Raw genomic sequence first — 21026 nt, 5'->3', positions numbered from 1 at the left:
TCACACACACACACACACACATTCACGCTAAGCATTTAAGTGTCACATATTCATCGATACACCGTCATTATAAATGTAAAAAACTAAATAAAAGAAATCTAGCAAATTTTTTGGCTTCCCAGTTTTAAGCGCCATGACACGGACAGCATAACAAGCCGTGATATACCAGCAGCTATTTAAGGTGATTCTTCACAAAGAATGCTTCATGTCACTTAAGTGAACATTAATTAAACTAAAATATGTAAATTCCAGTGACAGAATAAAGATCCCTTTTCGATAGAATGTGTCTTGATATCAATTTTGTGCCCAAATTACTTGTGCTGCCAACCATTAATCTATATAATTTGTGACAGCTTTGATAAGTCCCGAAACACGAACTCCAACAAATTTCGCCAAGGCTGCAGGGTAGGTCCTGGGACAAGAAGAGCAGTGCCCCTTTATCTTCTCCAGGATAAGCTGATATGCAATGTTTATATTACCTTCATCGACTTCTCCATTCACATTGTCTTCATAAACTTTTTAAGTATATCCAGATCACCAAAAGGCTAAGAAATTTCAGACCTGCTAGGAAAGTACTTAAAACTTGGTATCTTCAGAAATTACAGAAGCAGATGGACTGTACCATCAGGCGTACACTCACTGAAAATTGTGCAATGGTTATTTAAAACACTAGAGAGTTAAATTCTGAAAGTTCTAAATAAAACAATTTTATAGTGAATACATGTTGGCAGGCATTACAGCGAGTTAACAGTCTGGATTAAATTAATGCACTGTTTCTAAAGACCTTTCAGAGTGCTTGGGTGAACATCATAATAACTAACAGAAGAGCTAAATAAGGACGAAGCTTACTGTACAGACAAGAATTGTGTACAAGTGGTCACTAACAGTGATGAGAAGTCCCGTTACCACATATCCAGGTTAGCATCATCCTTCCCTAGTATTTAATTGAGGCACTTAATGCTGGTAGCTGACTCCCAGAACTATGATATAAGACCAAGACTATCATGTCATTATTCAATTTGCTAATCTTCCAGCTCAACAAGCTGAGCTCTCTTTTCAGCTGCTTTCTTCCTGATAAAGATACCCCATCTCATAGCTGCTTTGATCTTGAGCCACCCAACAACGGCTCTACCAGATGAACGGCTACGATCCTCATCAAAGTTAAAGTTTGGGCAAGGTGAAGAAATGTAAGGTGGAAAACCATATGCATCTTCAGGTATACTGGAGGATGCCCCACCCATGCTGAAAACACGGAGCAATTGTTGCATTTCTTCATTCTCCAGTATTTCATGGCTTCTCATGCGGATCTCCTCCTCCGAGAGATTAAAATCTTCGACAGCCTGGACATCCCGTTGACGAGACCAGTCATCATAAGAATGGAGGTTGGTTGACAGTATTGACTGGCCCAATGGCTGAAATCCAAGGTTTGCCTGTTGAGGTGGGCCCAGTGCTAGCCCAGTGCTATCATTTCTTGTAACTTGAGTTTGCTGAGAAGATCCGTTCAGCTGACTTTGTGGGGCAAATGAATTGCTTTCATAGTGCATATGGACATTCGAATCTGCATGTTGAGGATGAGCAGCGTATCTGTTCACTTGGTTCCCATTGTACCCAGCAGAAGCTGCATCTCCTGGACAAAATATACATTAGTCAGCAAACTGAACTTCTTTGGAGGAAATATACATCATTCTAATTCTACAGAGTGGGTAGTTTAATATGCCTTGGGAGTATCCAAGGCAAAATGTTCTCCACTAAAGTTGAGTTATTACTGAAGCATCTGCAGAGGTCTGCATTAAGTTTCATTTTCAGGCAGCAATTTTATCAGCTGCAATTACAATTCAAACAACAATCATCTCATGGTTACTACACAGACAAGAAGGGCCTATTCTGGGATGTCGAAAGATTAACTACACAATTCAGCAAATTGTTGGATTATAAGTTTAAAAAAGTTCACTACCTCCAACCACCACTCCTCTATCCACTGCAGGAAGCTCCGTTGGAACTGTAGTTGACATATGCTGTTGAGAAGATTGCTGATCATACAAAGCAGGATAGTTTGTTGAAGATGATGGAGGTTCATTTCGGGTAGCAGTTGTCTTCTTGCATTGCCTGAAGCTCAAAAGAGCCTTGCCATCATATTCTATAACGTGCATCCAATTATCATAAGCCTTTTTCACCAGTGTGTCTACAAACACCTGCAAGATAGCATTTCCCAGTTTTCTCAGCATTATTTTTTGTTCATATCATTTGGATATCAGGATCTACTGCACTTCACAAAAATAAAAACCAGCTGAACTTGACAGTATTTTTCGTATAAATGAACTGGACAAGGAATTTAACTGAGCACACAGCAGCTGAAACTATGAAGTCTACTAATGTTTAAAGATGGTCTAAGATTGCAGGTTTGTTTCTGTTGGTGCATGCACGCATTGCATGCACACAGTTGTGTATATGCATGCACATATGCATATATGCATACATGTATGTATGTATGTATGTATGTATGTAAGCGGTGTGCACTTCAGATCAGGTATGTAATCCTAAAGAAATAAATAAGGTAAATTAGCAGCTAAAAACAATGCTAAATCTAACCCTGGTGCCTATTACATTTACACCAGGACAAATGCATTTAATCATATTTGATGCTTATCCATACACAAACAGCTAAATATATAAAAGATATAGTTATTTAATAGCCACTCAACTATGTTAATGCCTGTAGCTCCTATGCAATGTTGATGCTTCTAGTTCCAACACCTTACCAGCAAAATATATCGAGAATCCTGCACCCAAGTAGTCCTAAGCAAATACAGGACACAACTTTGGAAAGTGAAATATTACAACTTTACAAGCACAGGATGCAACTGAAATTATGTAGGCAGATAAGTTATCCTCTGATGTTTGGCACATGGGTGCGACATTATCGTATGCTTCGTTCCCTACATGTAATTTTAGTATTTCAGCCATACATCATAGCACAACCATTGGCTCAGCTGAGAGGTCATATGAATTACACTTCCACATTAAAAACTTTAACTCGTGAAAATGTATTATAGATAATCCATAGAAACTACCATGCAGGATCTGATAAAATAACAGTATTGCAAATAAAAACAACCTTCTGGCTGTCGGTCAGACATTCAGCCGAATAAAACTGCTCTCCAGCAATCAGGCCACTAAATTCATAAATATTATTGAAGATTGCGCCAACATTCCTTGTTTCATCAGCGTAGTATATATAATACTTTCCACTCAAGACACAAGTTTTGGCATGCTCCACAAGGCTATCCCACATCTTATTTGACATGCCACTTCCAAGTACCTACAGTTGTCAGAATTTTTTTCATCAAAACAACAACCAATGATGATGTAAGATTCTATTCCAAAAAACCATATTTGAAATCTTACATTCCGCAATCTTTGTGGATCCCTTACAACAAGCCGGAGAAAATCTTCAACAGTAAAGATTCCATTCTTATTTAACTTTTTGTGGAATGCACCATCCTTGCCAATCTTTTCCAATCTCCAAACGTCATCTTTTAGGGCAGGTGGATAGTGCTTCTTGTATACTGTGAAGTGTGAACAATAGAAAGCAATGACATTTTAAAACCAGAATTGTGATATATGTACAAAAAAAAGAATACTAAATTGCAGAGGCATGCAGTAGACCTACATTCCCCTCGGTGATCCTTCACAGTAAAAGCTTCTGTTTTTGCCTCACGGATACGAATACCCTCACAGAAGCCTGATGCAATCTTCAGACCGAGCCTAAATTTTCTACTTCGTATCCAGCTAGAATTATCAGTAAAGATAAGATCCCCAAGAGTCCCCACACCTTCTTTCAAAGATACCTGGAGGTCACCAGTCAAAAGTGGTCTCTTTCCTTCACGCTCTTTGACAGCATAACTTTCAAATTCTTCTTCAGTCCAGTCATCATCATCTTCATTGTTAAAATCACCCTCAAGCACAACCACATCTAGTTTTGCTGATGACTCTGGCCCTGATGTTACAATAAGGCCAGTATTTGTATCAATCAACACAACATGAATTGCAGCTCCCTGCTCCCCTTCAACTTTTGCTCCTGTAAAAAGTGGCAGAGACAACGTTGATCTAAAATGCAGCTGCAGGTTTCTTCCATCAGGCCCTTCTAAACGCTTTGGAGAAGATCTGCATTTCATTAAGAATTAGAATAACACTCAAAGGTAAAATTTCTAAGAAGGTAAATACTTTACATGTATATTTGATGAATTAGCAAACTGAAATAGAATAGTTAAAAACCAGCTATTATAGCACTGACAAACAGTGTGATAAATTACAGAAATTCAGTCAGTCCAAGATTGTTGAAGAATAAAACAATGATGAACTAAAAAATGCTTCTCTTTAGTATACTGTCAATGTATCACACTAACGGAATTCTTCTACGAAAAAACCAGAACTGCTACTTGAGACTTTAAATGCATGCATATTCATAGATGCCACTTCACTAGGGGCTACCTGGCCTCAAATTAACGGGCTACGATCCAGTACTGGTGGACTACCTGAGAGAATGATGCTGGGCTAAGGAACAGAGTATATCTAAAACCCTTACGCTTATATTTATCAAAGTAGAAAAACCAACCACATGAGCAGTCACTGTGAATGTAACACAGGATAAAATGCATCAAAAGTTGTCATTTTTGTCACATAAGACAATTAGACAAATTCTCCTCTCCCTCCTATGAAGTGGGGGGAAACAGTAACTACGGTGGCAGGTCATGAAAGCTAAATCTAAAAACTTCATGTTATATATGCAACTCAAGAACCACGTTCCACAAGGTTATCAACTAAATAAAATGCATAGTTGACAAGAAAGCAATATCATGGCATAATATCCTTTTACACCTACTCTTTTCATAGATATGAACAGAGACAGATATGTGCTCATAAGAAGGCCATGATCATGATGTAATATCTTTTTACACTTACCTTCTCAATATATGTTAGGCACATGCAATTGCGCATAAGTATAGGCTTATAGTAAAATATAGTGAATGTAGGTACTATCCAACTCAAATATCGAATAAAGATACCTCTCACTGAAATTTCACTTATCCTCTAGAATACAAGTAATCTCTGTCATTCCTCTCATGTTAATGATATTATGAAACCCCTTTGTAAAGTTTCTGCAAACGACAATAAGCACAAAGTATTCATTTGTTTAAAAACAAACTTCTACTCCATCTGAAAGTCACTAAGCTTATAGGATAGGATACTTGCAAACAGAAGTGAGAAGTAGATCTTTGGCTCCTTGTCAGCAGACATTTATCAGGACTCTATATATGATTACTCCAACGGTAACTACGTAAGTGAAAAGAAAATTACAAGTGAATCTAAACTACGATTATGACTGCAGCATGGTTATAAAAGTTGTTTAGTGTGATTCAGCATTAACTTTTTTTTACCGAACTCTAATAACAGTGGTAACCGAAACAAGATGGTCTTTAGCAAGAAAAAAGCATAAAGTTTATGAAAAAGATAGGTTCGGAATCTTTACAGCTTCTAGCTTATGAATGAGTGACAAAAGGGGTATCAGTAGGACCTTTCAAATGCTTGAGTGCAAATGACAAAAGGGGTTCCAAAGCTAAATATACTTGCTTGGAACTGAAAATGCTAAAGCAATTTTTTTTTTCAGAACTGCAAATAAAAGACAACTAGTAGCTATAATTCCCTATCAAAGGTCTTCATTGACAACCAAAATCCACCAGATTCTATGAAAATGGGCTTGCACCACCCCAAATCCACCAACTCACTATCAAATGTTCCCTAAATCAACCAAATCTGCTCCAAAATTCACCAAAGCTTGTGTGAAATCCACCACACAAAAGAAAACACCAAATACACTTTAAAAAATCTTTATTTACTTAATTCGTGAAAAACTGAGTGCAATAGAGGATATTTTTAAGTTCCAGGGCTCTTGAACTAAGGGGGATTCACTAGTCAATCATGGTTTGGAATAAACTAGGAGAGCTAACAAAAAGACAAAAAATCTAAAAGCTATTTTCCATCGTCGGCTAAATTAATTGGATGGCACCACAACTGTCATTAATTTGAATCAAATAGCAGGAAGGCTGCCATCAGTTTCAACTGGATGGTGAGCCCACTGATAGCCATTCTAGAAGTCAATGGAGCTATATTAGAAACTTTTACAAGTCCCAGCTGGGGTAATATGACAATGAATTTCGAATCGTCAACTCCAATGCCAGAGTGTTGGATTTTGATACAGGTTGGGAATTGCACCATGTTAACTTCATGAATTGGATTGCAAGTTCACTGCTGTCTATTAAATCTGGCAGTGCTAATGTTGCTATCGATTAATTTTTGCACTCTAGGCTTATTTAGTCTCCAGGGCTTCAGCCAATGGGGCCTAGGGTGCTTCTAATGTCCATTCTGTAAGTTTACTGTCTGCTAGATGCAAAGAGTCCAAATCCAGCCTACATCATCATTTCTAACAACATGTACCCAAATTATTTTCTCAAGAATCTAACCCCCCACCCACAACGAAAAAAAAAAGTGGAACAAGATCCATTGATTTTGGTTCTGCTAGGATTTGGCCGAGCCAGGTTTGTCTCAAGACGAGAATTTAACCATTAAGTCAAGCTCAAACTGATTATATCCAACTCAAGTCCAGGCCTATGCCAGTTTATTTGCCCTCAATGCAAAGTTGTGGTCTGGCTTGGCTGATACCGAAGTTTAAATGCTTCCTTAATGTAGGACCTATAAGTTATGTTGCTTGTAGTAGATTGTTAGCAAATCATTAAGAATCAGTAATATATAGCTAGACTGTATGTGAATTTTAGACTCTGGAGAACCAACCTAACATGCAAAGACTATCGGCACTATATTAGTAATGAATACACACATCATCCTAGGGAATTTTTTATACTGTGACAAGCGACAAAACCAACTAAGAATGGTTAAAATGAGCTGAGACATAATAACATGAATTTCAATTAGTATGGTACAGAAAATAACATGTAAAAAAGCAAGTTCATGCTAACTACATAACAGAGAGACTGAAGTAATTATCCAAAATGTTAGCCATTTGAATGGTGACTGTCATGATCTCGCACCTTCCCCCATGCCTAGCAGGACCCAGCTTTGCCAATGCACGCTCCACTTCTTCACTAACCTAATTAGAGCATGCAGCAGCAATAGGAAGCAATCAGGCAAGCAACACAAATAAGCAATACATAAATCAATTGAAAGGCCAAAAAGTAACAACCCACTTGTTAAAATAATAGATTATGCAAAAAATGGAAAACTACTTCCAAGTGCAGGGGTTTAATATAGCCTTTTGAACTACAGTACCAGCTTATAGACTAACATTGTATGTAAATTAAGCAGGAATTAAAAGAAGCCTTCGTTTATCAAACATGGGTTTTCCAGTATCCAACATACAATAAGGAATATATCATCTAATGTTACATACTTTCTTCCTTTATAAAAAATTACAAAAAAGAATCTTCTGCTACAGTTTATTAAGTTTATAAGAATGTAAATAAAAAGATTAAGAAAACAAAATACAGATCTGAACAACTAACAATATTAACAATGATCTGCGTGAAAAGGTTAAAAAAGGATTCTTCAAAAACTTGGTAAAGCAGGATAATTGGTTCCATAAATGATTATCTACATCTAATCATAAAAGCATTATGTGACCCTCAGTCAAAAGGGACAAGATTTAGAATACCTCACTAATGCTTATAAACAAATATACAGCTTCAACAACAGATGACACAGACATGCACCATATATATGTGTTTGTATAAATATATTATATAGATAGGTTCCAAGCAAATCCCACAATTTACCAAAAATCAGGGCAAAACCAAGATGCTTCCTGATGCAGGACAACTGCAGGAAGGAGAGGGAAGGGGAAAGAAGAGGAGGGGAAGAAGAAGAGGGGAAAAAGAGAAGGGGAAGAAGAAGATAAGGAGGCTAATTTTCATTCATCATTCATTAAAAACCTAAACATGAGGGTGAACCTATATAAATGGGGTCACAAAATAACAAATAGATCCCTACAAATAAAACAATCCCGAAAAGGCCCTAAAATGACAATATGCAAATAATCCAATCAACATAAAATAAATCTAACTAAAATAAATCAATCTAAAATAAAATCAGGCTGGCTGAATCGGCTGGGACCCGCTGAGCTGGCTGGATCCTTAGCGACCGGCTGACCTGGCACTGGTGTCCGCAACAACTCTCCTCGGGTGGAAAGAAGTCGACCTCGACGCAAGTGGCTCGGTAAAGCTCCGGTAGTACTCCAACAAGTCGGGGTCAATCAGTGGTCTCTCCTCGTGCTGGATCCAAGTATAACCGGACTTTGGTCGTCCACGCCAACGAACCAGAGAACGCTGGATGCCTCCATCACTGTCAAAAACTATTTGCTCGGCTAAAATAGAATCAATATACTCTTTTTGTGCTCGATGGAGGATAAAAGGAAACGAAGATGGCATGGAATCAATAATAGGATAAACATCGAGCGCAGGAGAGTGTGCAGCAAAAGAGTCATCAGGGATTGCAACCAAATCTTTAATATTAAGAGTAAGGCTATGACCAAAATCAAATGGAAAGTCAATGGCATAGGCGTCAGTGCCATCCTTGTGCAACACTCTGAATGGTCCAATACTAAGAGACTGCAATTCCTTAAAACAGATCATTACGTAATCCCAAGTTTGAAATTCTTTAGCATGAAAATCAGCTTGCATCTTATATTGAGCAGTACATGCATGAATGCCCTTATAGATTTCCTGATACAACTTATGAATGTGTTGTGTAAGTGCATATGCAAGCTCAGAAATCCTAACATCAGTTTCCATGGGTTGTGCGAGGGCATATCCAACTACACTCATGGTAGACTGGTCAGACTCGCTATCTGACTGTGCAAGCGAGCTAGGTGTAGTGTGGGTGCATCCTAGGATTTCAGGTTTGTCATCACACTCTTCCTCAATGTCCTGAATGTCATCGAGGTTTGGTTCATAGATTTGCTCCTCTAAGTCATCTATATCACCTCCCTGCTCTTGCTGAGCAATAACGAAAAATTTGTTCGCACATTGGGAAGTAACGTGACCAAAACCTTGGCATTTGTAACACCGAATTTTGGAATGTGGTTTGGGAGGCTCACCAAGCATTCCCTTGCCATTAGTGTCTCGGCCTGTGACATGGGCAATAGGAGGGGGCCTATGAGTAGTGGACCCTACAGAAGGTTTGGACCCTAAGGAATTAAGGCCGGTGGGAGTGCTCCGTGTGTCAGGGCGCCTTACAAATGTGGACTTAGTGTTCCATCGGTTTAGGAGATCGTCTTGGTAGTTAAGGGGCAGGTATTTTTCTTTAAGTCTCTCTTTCATCTCTACCCAATCAGTTACTTCATGTTGATGTCTCCTAGCTAACAGATGTTCGGTACTTTGCCAGAAAAGTTTAGCTCGACCAATGAGCTTCATTCTGGCGAACCGAGCTTTCTTTTCAGACAAATTATACCACTCAAAGAAGTGGTCCATTTCATGCAACCAGTCTGAAAAGATCTTTGGGTCATTGCGACCATCAAAGGTAGGGGCTTCAACCCGGATGCCTTTCATCACATCTTCAACATGGTCACGAGGTTCACTGGGCTCTACGTTATGTCGGCAACCTCTATCAATATTAGGGAAGGGACCAGGTCCTCTAGGGCGAGGGTAGGCATGATGATGACCTGGAACAGACCTATTACTAAAATTGCCCTGCCGAACAGAGCCTTGTTGTTCTAGGACATGTTCTAGGGTTTCGTCTCCTTTAAGACCCGGTAAATGAAAGGTACCAGCTTTCTTGGGTTCAATAACCCTCTGAAGTGAAGCCTCAATTGAATCAAATCGGGCATTAACTTGGGTGGACATTGTGGTTAGGTCATGAATTTGGGCATTGTTGTTTTGGACTTGAGCATTAGTGTCTTGAATAGCTTTTAATAGAGCTTCAATTTTGGAATCCATGCCTAATTGGGACTCAGGATGAGATGCGACACAACCACTACGTAGATGCATAAAATGAATAACAAAATGTATGATCCTACCAACTATAGAGGTTCCTAAGTAGACCTAATGCATGAAAGTAATTTAATATAGCAAGGTATACGCTCAATATAATCGGAAGCTAACTCAAGCAATTGAAATTGGCTTTGAATTACGTAATAAATTCAGATAAGTAGTTGCAGTCAAATAGTACTAGTTTTCAGTGCGTTGCAGGGCTGCACAGAGCCTCAAAGAACTCCCAAAGCTTAGATAGCTCTACAATTAATAACAAAGATAGGCTACTACTAGGATTTTGGTGTTGTTTGGAGTGGATGTGTTGAATTTTCAGGAAGCAATATCAATAGAGCACTTAAGAGTTAATTAATTCTAAATTTAGATAAACAAATAAAATTTGCAGTAAGGAAGAAACCTGACCTGGGTTGGGGCGACGATCAATTCTGGTTGGTGGGCTTGCGCAAGAAAGGGCCTGTTGAAATTGGGCCCAAAAGGCCTGCGGGTTAGGGGCCCGCAGCAGAGAAAGCAGGGTGGGCTTTGAGAGGGGTGTGCGGGTGGTTTGGGCCCGATGAGGAAGGAGGGTGGTAGGGTGCGTGGAGTCGGCCCGTGAAGGAAGAGGAGGGGGGGCGAAATGAGCCTGAGGTGGTGTGAAGAGGGTTTCAACATCCCATGATGAAATAAAAGAGGGAGGGAGTGGGGTGAGTGGGGGGGGGGGGGGGGGGAGGCGGTGAAGTGGTGGTGGAGGCGGTGGTTTTGCGGTGTGCGATCAGAGGGGGGCAGCGGTGAAGCAAGGAGGGGAAGGAGGCAACGGTGGTGGCAATCGAGCGGTTGCGGGAGCGGCGGGGACGGCGACGGCAAGGCGGCGCGGCTCGGTGGGGAGGGAGAAGATGGGGCTCAGGCGATGGCGGATCTCAGCGGCGGCAGGAGGCGGCACGGGCGGAGGCGGCGAAGGCGGAGCGGCACGGGCGGAGGCGGCGAAGGCGGAGCGGCACGGGCGGAGGAGCTCGGGTGGGATGCTCGGCGACGGTGTGCGTCGGCGGGGAGGCGGCGCTGCGGTGGAGTTCTCGGGGAAGAAAGGTGAATAGTTGTTTTTTTTTTTTTTTGGTTCTCTCTTTTCTTTTTTTTTCTTTTTTTTCTCTCTCTCTCTCTTTTTTTTTTTTTTTTTTTTAATAACAGAGATCCGGTAGTGTTCGGGTTAACGGGCACAACTCGCTCCGCTAACCCGTTTCACGCCCGATACCATTTTTTTTTATGAAACCCAAAAGGATTCGGGTTAACGGGCAGGATCCGACCCGATAACCTGTTACATACCCATTAGCGTGTTCCTTCTTCGTGGGTTGTTGCAGGTGGTTACGCCAGCGTCCGTGGCGATCGGCGCGTGGGGTACGGCAGCGGTTGAAGACGGTGGGGGCTCGGGACGGAGGAGCGGCGCTCTTCTCCGTGGAGCGGAGGTGGGCTTCGTCGTGGAGGGTGGTCTCGAAGTAGGGGACACGGCGGCCGGCGTCGTGCTGGATGGGCCGCACGCGGGGGCTCTGCAGCTTCTTCCGGAGCTTCTTCCGCCTGTGGTGGCGACCGGACTTCGCGGCGACGGCTGCAAGGAAGGGGCCGCGGCGGTAGATGAGGGCGGTGGCGTTCTTCGTCCGGATCCGGCCACGGTCAGCGGCAACACAGGACGGCAGATCGGCGTCGGAGTGCTCGGGAGCGGCGCACGGCAGCAGTGGTGGAGCATGCGGGCGCGGTTCTTCGCCGGCCGTCTCAGGCCTCCACGTTCAGCTTCCGTTTTTTTCTTTTTGTTTGGGGAGGAAGAGGAAACGGATCACTCGGAAGGGGCTCTGTTTGGAGGCTCCGGCGTGGAAGAACAGGAGACAAACCCAGCATAAACCGGATCGAGGCTTTGGCAACAGAGGCAAAGCCTGCCAAAGCTCTGATACCAAAGCTGATGCAAGACAACTGCAGGAAGGAGAGGGAAGGGGAAAGAAGAGGAGGGGAAGAAGAAGAGGAGAAAAAGAGAAGGGGAAGAAGAAGACAAGGAGGCTAATTTTCATTCATCATTCATTAAAAACCTAAACATGAGGGTGAACCCATATAAATGGGGTCACAAAATAACAAATAGATCCCTACAAATAAAACAATCCCGAAAAGGCCCTAAAATGACAATATGCAAATAATCCAATCAACATAAAATAAATCTAACTAAAATAAATCAATCTAAAATAAAATCAGGCTGGCTGAATCGGCTGGAACCCGCTGAGCTGGCTGGATCCTTAGCGACCGGCTGACCTGGCACTGGTGTCCGCACTACTTCCCCTCTTCCATTGGGACTCAGTCCATTGGATCTCGGTGTTGGGGCTCTTGAGGCCCTGCTTCTCTCTATAAGGCATAAAGATTGCTAAATCACCAACCCCAATTATAGTAGAATTACTCCATCTAACCACAATCTTGATCCAGCATTGTTGTCCTTCATCTTCCTGTGTTCATTTAACCAACTTTATTCCACCATCACATCTAAATCATTACTCTTTTGGGTATCAGCTTTCACTTGTGCCCCCTTTCTCTCTTTAGAAGCCACAAACAAAAACACATGCCCAATACCAATGTCGTTAGAATTCCTCCCTCCGAAATATGATTTTAAGCTCATGCTATTCTCCCTCCATTCAAGCTCCTCTACCACTCTAACCGACTATTCTTTTGCATAAACAAGACTACAGGTCCTCATTGGAGAAGAGTTCTTATCAGCTTAGTTCATCAAGCAAAATCATTAACTCTATGAGCTTGTTTGGCTCGCGGGAAGCATTTTTCCTCATAGGAATATGATTCCTAGAAAGCAGATTCCTGAGAAGAAAATGCCCGAAAAAGTACTTTTGGCATGTTTGGTTGACCATGAAAAAGTGACAGATTTTTAGAGTGCTTATGTTTGGTTGACCATCCATTTTCTTAGGAAAGTTATGTGTAATTCCTATTATACCCTTAATAAAAATTAGGTCTTTAATGCTTTGGATCAAATAAGGGCCTTTTTCAAAAAAAATAAAAATGTTTCGATTTCCGGCTCATGGAGAAGTAACTTCTCATGTTTCTCATGGGAAAGACTTTTTCATGTAACGTGGAAATCATATTCCCACATGAATACAACTTTTCCGTCTCTCTTTTGAAAACTCCAAGCAAACAAGAGGCATCTCTTTACTTTCCCGTTGACCACACTTTCCTCCTTTCTTTTTCCGCGAACCAAACGAGCCCTATATGACATTATTGTGCATAACTTTCTCCATCAACCATTATGCTCTTCTTGAACACGTGGCCAAATAGTAACACAATCTACTAGAGACTACAAGGGACAATGTTCTCTCTCTCCTCATGCTCCCTTTAATCAAAGAATTTATAGGATCCTTGATGGCATTTCTTTTCTATGAGTAGAGAGAGTGAACAAATCTAGATGTGCACGAGTTCCTAAGTTTGAAGAGCTTGATACATGATCACCTGGTGACTTGTTCATCCAAGATCTATGCAAGGCATAAAGCATAAATGAAATGCAATTGGTGCTTCAGTGCTATTAAGTTGCTTCATAACATGCTGAAGGTGTGAGATTTTCTTTTTTTTAAAAAAAAAGGAGGTTACGAGCAGTACGCCTAGCCGCCATAGGACCAATTGCAGGTGAAATATATCTAACAGCATGAATTAAATAGCTTTACATCCTTAAAAATGAACAGTGAAGAAGGCAAAAACATGAGATGATGAAGAAGGTGCTAACACCCATAAACAATTAAAATAAAATCTTAGAATTACAATTAAATAAATATTCAATCCAATTAAATAAAATTTAATAATTTAGAAAAGGCAGGATTACATATATAATGCATTTTCTTCATGATCATATACCACATGGAGTTCCACAAAATAAGTTTGTATCTGATACAAAATTGTGGTATATGACCCAAAGGTAGAAGTTGACATTTTTCAAGTGCCCAAACTGGGTCCATAAAGGCATCATACATGGTAACTAATCCATCTCCGCAAAAGATAAGCATGCAAGCATCTTTTTTTTTGCAAGAGAAGATTTGCTGTCTTTGCCTAATAACATCTAAAACCCATATACATTAAAGGCAGCATCATGAAAACTGTGGAGGACTCGGAACAATCTTTCCTTAATAACTACAGAAAGAGTTTCATGTTATCCATGAAAGGGTAATAATATAACTGGTATGGAAGGTAAAACCTAAGATATCTTTCCCAATGCACCCAAACTTAATGAGGTTATGCAAGCTGTTTTTAATGGAAACAGAATGCTACTCAGATTCATGAGTCTTAACATGTTTCTAAAGCCTGGCATCATGGCCCTTCTTCAGCCCACCTTGGTCAAGAACTAACTTGCATAAAGGGCCACAATCCAGCCCTAGCTTATCCTGAGCCCTAACCCTAAGATGATATCAAAACACCAAAATGGATCATGTTTTATTTTTACATTGCAGATCAAGTTCTCTTTTATGATCTTTAGGATTTTATAGCAAAAAAGTTTGATAGACTGGCCAATCTCTTCAGCTTGGTGATACTTGTCACCCATTAGCAAGATTCCTTTGCACCTCCCTAATGATATATCACTTTGTTGTTATGTAGATTTGTTGGATGCTTGCCATTGGTTGCATCAAAAGACCAATGATAAATGATATCCTTATGTCATCCAACAGTTATTTAAGGAATGGAGAGAAGACGTGAGGTCGATTGCGATAATGTCATGTTCAATATTCCTTATTGAACACCTTAAGTCCCATGCACCAATTAGAGAAGCATTTATTTGAAACTGAGAAATACTGGGATGGGTGATAGCAGTACTAGGATGGACAATTCCCTGGGAAGTCTTCATGTTGCACCCTCTTTTGATGAATGGTGAAAAAGCATTATAGTATCGATTTATAAGAATAACAGTGATATTCAAAAATGTTCTAGATGTTGTGGTATCAAACTCATGAGCCATACTATGAAACTTTAAGAGCGGTGACTGAACATAGATGAGGTGTAACACAACAGTATAGAAAACCAATTTAGTTTTATGCTAGGAAGGTCGTCTAAAGGAAAAGTCTAAAGAAAAGAGAGAAAATCTTGCTATAGCTTTTACCGATCTTGAGAAAACAATGATAGAGTTCCCAAAGAAATCTTATGATGGGTGTTAGAAGAAAAAGGAGCTCAATTAGATATATTGAAGTGATTAAGGACATGTATGACAAAGCGGTTGCTAGTGTAAAAACTACTTGTGATAATACTAGCGAGTTTCTAACCATAACAAATTTACACCAAGAATCTACTCTAAGTCTTTATCTTTTTGCGCTAGTAATGAATGAGGTTACTAGGCATATGTAGAATGATATTCCTTCATGCTATTTGTTGAGGGTATAGTTTTAGTCAATGAAACTAAGATCGGGATTAATTAAAACTTAGATTTATGGAGAAGTACATTAAAATCCAAAGTTTTAGGTTAAATAGAACCAAGATGGAATAAATGGAATGTCCTTTTAGTAAAAGTAGACATACAGATGAAGGTGGAGTGAGAAGTAAGGATCATGAAGTTCTTAACTGATTAATTTCGGTATTTAGGATCAACTATTCCTGAGAGGAGATTAAAGACGGTTATCCATAGGATTAAAGCAAGTTAGATGAAATGGAGAAGTACAAATGGATTATTATATGATCACAAAAGACCTGCCAAGTTGAAAAGAAAATTTTATAAGACAATTATAGGATCAGCTATGCTTTATGGTATAGGATGTTGGGTAGTTAGAAAACATGTACACAAGATGAGTGGCCAAAATGAGAATGCTGAGACGAATGTGTGATAATAAAAAAATATATATAGAATAAGAAATGAAGTAGTTCGTAAGAAGGTGAAGGTAGCACTAATTGCAGACAAATTGGGAAGACTACTTAAATATTTTGAATATGTACAATATAGAACGAGGGATGCACTAGTATAAAGAAGTGATTTGAGATACATAAAATGAATGAAAGGGGTAGAAGTATATCAAAAATCACATAGGATGAAATAGTAAGGAAGGACTTGAAACAACTGAGAACACGAATGCTAGAACATTAACAAGTATTAGGAGTTGTAATACAACAAGTGTTTTTTCAGTCACAATAAGCTCGTATCAAGGATTAAAACTAAGCCTATAACTTTTAGAATTATGGATGAACTCACATCTAATATTTGGGAAGATATACCATAGTGTATGTTATTTCCATAAGATATAGTATTGATTGATGACAAGTACTAGATCAAATACTAAATTGAAATCACAGAAGAAAACTTTAGAGGATAAAAGCTTAACTAGTAGAACAAAGACATGGTCATATAGAATGAAAATTTAAAGAAAATGGACATGAAGTCATACGGCGAAGAGATATCATGGAGTGACTGATTTCATTATTTAGAATCTATTATAGAAAATAATGGAGAGATATGAAGATATACGTATATAAATAGAGATGGTTGGATGAAGTGGAGAAATGAATTTGGAATATTATGTGATAAGCACATGTCTTGGAGACTTAAAGGAAATTATTATAGCACAACGGTAAGGCCTACAATATTGTATATCTCAAAGTGTTGGGAAAGAAAGTACATGAAAATAAATTAAGTAGGGCAGAAATAAAAATGTTAAGACGGATATGGTAAAACTAAGAAGGATAGGTTAAAAAATGAATACATTAGAGGAGCTATAGAAGTAGATCTAAGAAAGCTCCTATAAAGAGAGGCACTTTAGTTTATGATGAACATTATAAGAAAGGAAGAGCAGGACCTAAATTACGATGGACGTTGTAAGGATATGGAGAAACTTGAAATAACATCAAAGGTAGCCTTAGATAGGAATACTTAGTGAATGAGAATCCATAAAGTCGGCGCCAAATAGGTGGAAAAAAGCTAGATGATTATCGTGTTGACTTGTTAGTTGTAGTATTGAATTTACACTTACAGAAACATGTCGGCAAACTCACACAGCATATCTAGTTAAAAGTATGATTAAAATTATGAAGATTGGTACTTCTATGATTCATACTTTGATCGGATATAAAACCCAAGAACAATTCTTGTGTGCATTCAACTATGCTACGCAATATCTTAAGTCAAAACATACATATCAAAAAATTATAAATGTAATGTGGAGAAGAAAAGTAAGCTTTATCAAACTAACAACTATATTAATGGTTCATGTTGTTCTGTCAGTATAAATGAGTTGATAATTTATAGATACGAGCAATAACAGAAGCGTGTTCATGAATTAAAGAAAATAGAGACATGGGGTATATAATTTATCTTACAACTCTACGAAGAATTGGCTCCAATGATGAACAAAGTTTTTGCAGACTATCCACCTTGAGAGCTTCAACAATCACACTGCACAAATGACATTTCAATAAACAAGACATGTGCCAAGTGGTGATTTCATCTTCAGTTGGGGGGAAACAAAAACTCAGTAAGTATATGATCTAAAATACAAAAGCAGAAAGAGAGCACAATTAAGCTGAGGATATAGCTAGAAGGTTTATAATATTTTCAGATGACGATAAAATGTAGAACAATGCATAAAAGAAAAGGTAAATTCCCTGAACTTCCTTCAGCATCCTATGAAAACTATAGCCAACGATCACTAATGTCTCGTGCACATTCTTCTTTTCTGCTTGATCTCCATGGCTCTTCTCTAAATAAGTTACATGTTGCTTGCACCTATCTTGATATGTCAACACCAAATAGAAAAGAACACCTATTATAAAGGGGAGGGATTTGAAAGAATAAATCAATGCAGAACTTCTTGTACAAGCTCTTTATATGGACCCCCTTGATCCCAAGTAAACTCATCATCTAATTTGTTGTGGCTGTGAAGACAAGGGAGTGGCAACCATGAAGTGGAATATTCGATGTGAAAGAGAGAAGACAACTAACTCCTATAGTGCTCCTATATAAGAAGGTCGATGATTTCAAGTATGTGAATAATCAATAAAACACAATTTCAACAGTGATGAGTAAGCTGTGCGCCTGCATCAAGAACATGATTTAGTACAAACATTAACGAAACATTGAAAAGGAAAGCAAATAAGCAAATACTAAGCCAACTACAATTCTGAATGTACAATGTTTGTTACCGATCTTTTGAATGTTCTCCCAAGGTATCTTCATGAGAAAATCAGTTTATTTTCAATATTGTGGTCAAGATCCTAAGAAGTACACATTACACAAGATAATGGCCTTCCTCCATGCATAACATGTTTCTTTTTTGTTTTTGCTGCATATAACATGTTTCTTAAACTAACAAAACTAGGATAAAAAAATCTGCAACTATGAATAGATAAATAGTATGTGTGAAGCACGAAGAAATGTACTTTCATGAAGCCACATGTAAGACATCTGTATGAAGACTAGCATAATTCCTCATTCACACAAACAACCCAGTGTGTGCAAAAAAATGAGCCAAATATCAAGATCTATAGCATCGTTCTTGCATATGATGCTTTGGGAGGCCGAGGGCTAGAACAATGAAGACAATGTTGAGAAGAAAGAGGATGATAAGGCGGCGAGCAAAAAGCCTATTTCCCTTCCCTGTCTTCACAAAAACTTGGGTCTTTTCCTTGCAAACACCACCTCTCGGCTTGCAAACCTCCCTAACTTTGACTTCTTATAAAGCCATGTCTACCATACCAAACTTGGCTTTTCGCTCGCCACCCGTACATACTCAGCATTTTTTTAGCTCTAAATTCATTCTCCCAAACCCCAACTTTCAGACCATTACATCAACGATCATGTTAAAGGTCTCGATATCCTGCTCATTTGCAGTGGTTTGCTTCTGCATTTTGGTGGCCAATGGAATGGAAATACAAACTTGTTCTTGGACATGACATACCTTAAATGCAACAGGCATAAGGCACCTTGGCCAATCCAAGGTGTTCTGCTCGTATTTTGTCCAAACCTGAAACAGTTTTATACTAAATATAGGACTGACCCTAAACACTGAATGGTTTTAGACTGAGCTAGGAACTAGTATCTCAACTAAACCATCCTGCTGACCAGAGATACATAACAAGTTTTTCTAAGAAATATGGTGGGGTGGCTGGTTCAACTTCTACATCTCTACAAAAGAGCACTCTAGAGATGGATGCTGATCAACTAATCTTGGCAATGACAAAATATAAAAAAATGATATACATATTATATCCTCATCATATAGAGATAAGGAGACAAAAAAAAAATCTCTTGGAACTTTTCTTACTGATGATACTCATCTGATTTCAAGGACTAACCATCTTTTGGGTGAAACATAGGTTCGACTTTGTTTTATCTAGTATCATGGATGACAGAGGCAAAGCCTCAAACAACAAGCTTCCACTTTAGCTTCTAATGGCCACTGGCAATCGAGCTAAGGTATTAGACTAGCATGGGGTGAACGCAATATAATCTGGAGAATAATCAAAGATAACCATGCAAACATGCTGCATTATAGTTTGAAAATAATCAAAGAAGACCATGAAAATATGTTGCAATTAATAAATTTAAAAAAAATTATCGTACTGACCCTGACACGATCCTAACAAAGCTTGCGATCTACAAAACCTCCAAGAATGATCTATTGATCCACAACACAAAAGACACCGATTATTTCGTCTAATTACATTCAAGTTCTCCTACTAGCTTATTTTGCAGAATCGCGTGTTCTTTCAAAGTTTTTTAATTAAAAAAAAAGCAAAGAATTCAAGAAAATAAACTAGCAGTTCACTTCAAACAGTGTCAAATTATTCGAGAAGCATAACGTGATCAAATCCCAGACCAATCATACACCACATGTAAGCTGACCCCCGATTTCTCTTACCTCGCGAGCGCCGGAACCTTTTGCCGCTTCGATTCAGGATGCGACTCGTCCCCGTCGACGGGATCCAGCCTGCGCTTCTCCCTCGTCATGGTCCCCGACCGCTCCAGATGCCGAGTCTGCCTCTGCATTAAGAGATCCCGACAACCCTAATTCTCCCAGATCTGAACCGAAGCTTCAGTTCAAAACCACACCAGAGCCAAAATTAGTACTGGCGATCAAGAATTTGAACAAAAGATCCCAACCCCTTACCGCCCTAGATCGATTACAAACCCTAAGAGGATCGATCGTTTCGCCAAGAACTGAAAGCAAGAAACCAAAAGAAGAAAAAAAATAAAGGAAGAAGGAGAAGAGAGAGAGATAGAGAGAGAGAGAGAGAGAGATGTGAGGAAAGAGGATAATTACGTGTGCTTGTTCCTCTTCTTTGGTCTCTGGCGAGGAGAGAGATGGAGTAGGAGCAGCCGAGGGGAGGATGGGGAATCCTAAAAAGAGTCGGAGCTGCGGACTGGCCGTAGACTTCGGCAGGGTGGGATCATGCGCGGGCCGGTCCGTCTGATGTTGGTAGGCTTATCTAATACAAAAGCGGCATAATAATAAATTAAGTCAGCAGGGAATAAAAAAAGGAAAATTCCGGTTAGATGTGGATGTGGATGTATATTTGCAACGCTGCTCTCCAACGCCAGCTGAGTTGGTGACCCTTTTTATTTCTTTTCGTGGGCACGTGCCTTTCTGCCCCAGATTTTCGTGTTTCTCATTCTACATCGAAGAGCTCTCATCCCGTGCCTCCAAAATGGTAACACAGTTGAAATGTAGCTTTATTTTCACCAGCACAGTTCAAATTCGAAACGCACGAGCATCAATTACATATAGAGAATTGGATATCCTCCATTTGGACATATTCGGTAGAAATGCTATCTGATCCAGATGGCGCTAGGATGACGTCCTCACACGTAGGGTGATCCACGGGTTGGAAAGTGTATGAGCAAAATTTCTACCCGCATCGAATATTCTTTGGTGGAAGAAGGATCCAGTAGAGGCTGCTACGCGAGTGAGGTTTCCTCTCCCTCCTAATTTTTCACCAAAAAAAAAAAAACTCCCATCCCATTGCATCTCTAGCGGGGTTGCAACGTCCAGCTGGCAGTACTTC

General features: G+C 39.5%; 1 protein-coding gene across 4 annotated transcripts; it reads right to left on the bottom strand.

Moving 5' to 3' along the window:
• Positions 1 to 677: 677 nt before the first annotated feature.
• On the bottom strand, positions 678 to 20489 carry LOC103718396 (calmodulin-binding protein 60 B). 4 transcript variants are annotated; one of them, XM_088716683.2, is made up of 9 exons: positions 20285 to 20489; positions 19883 to 20054; positions 17343 to 17418; positions 7107 to 7165; positions 3671 to 4164; positions 3406 to 3566; positions 3116 to 3319; positions 1955 to 2192; positions 678 to 1627 (listed from the first exon to the last, which is right to left on the bottom strand). In XM_088716683.2, exons 2-9 carry the CDS (start codon positions 20008 to 20010, stop codon positions 1023 to 1025), a joined length of 1965 nt encoding a protein of 654 aa, XP_088572809.1. In that variant the 5' UTR covers positions 20011 to 20054; positions 20285 to 20489; the 3' UTR covers positions 678 to 1022. The 4 variants fall into 4 exon arrangements, with proteins under 4 accessions (XP_088572809.1, XP_088572807.1, XP_088572810.1 ...); XM_088716681.2 differs by having other exon boundaries at positions 19883 to 20043; positions 20285 to 20461; XM_088716684.2 differs by lacking the exon at positions 20285 to 20489 and having other exon boundaries at positions 17343 to 17748; positions 19883 to 20031.
• Positions 20490 to 21026: the final 537 nt, after the last annotated feature.

This window comes from Phoenix dactylifera, chromosome 2 (genome assembly GCF_051530095.1).
Source record: "Phoenix dactylifera cultivar Ajwa chromosome 2, Ajwa_hap1_PhDact_Kaust_v1.1, whole genome shotgun sequence".
In the NCBI taxonomy this organism is placed as follows: Eukaryota; Viridiplantae; Streptophyta; class Magnoliopsida; order Arecales; family Arecaceae; genus Phoenix; species Phoenix dactylifera.
This window is presented reverse-complemented; position numbering and strand designations above follow the sequence as displayed.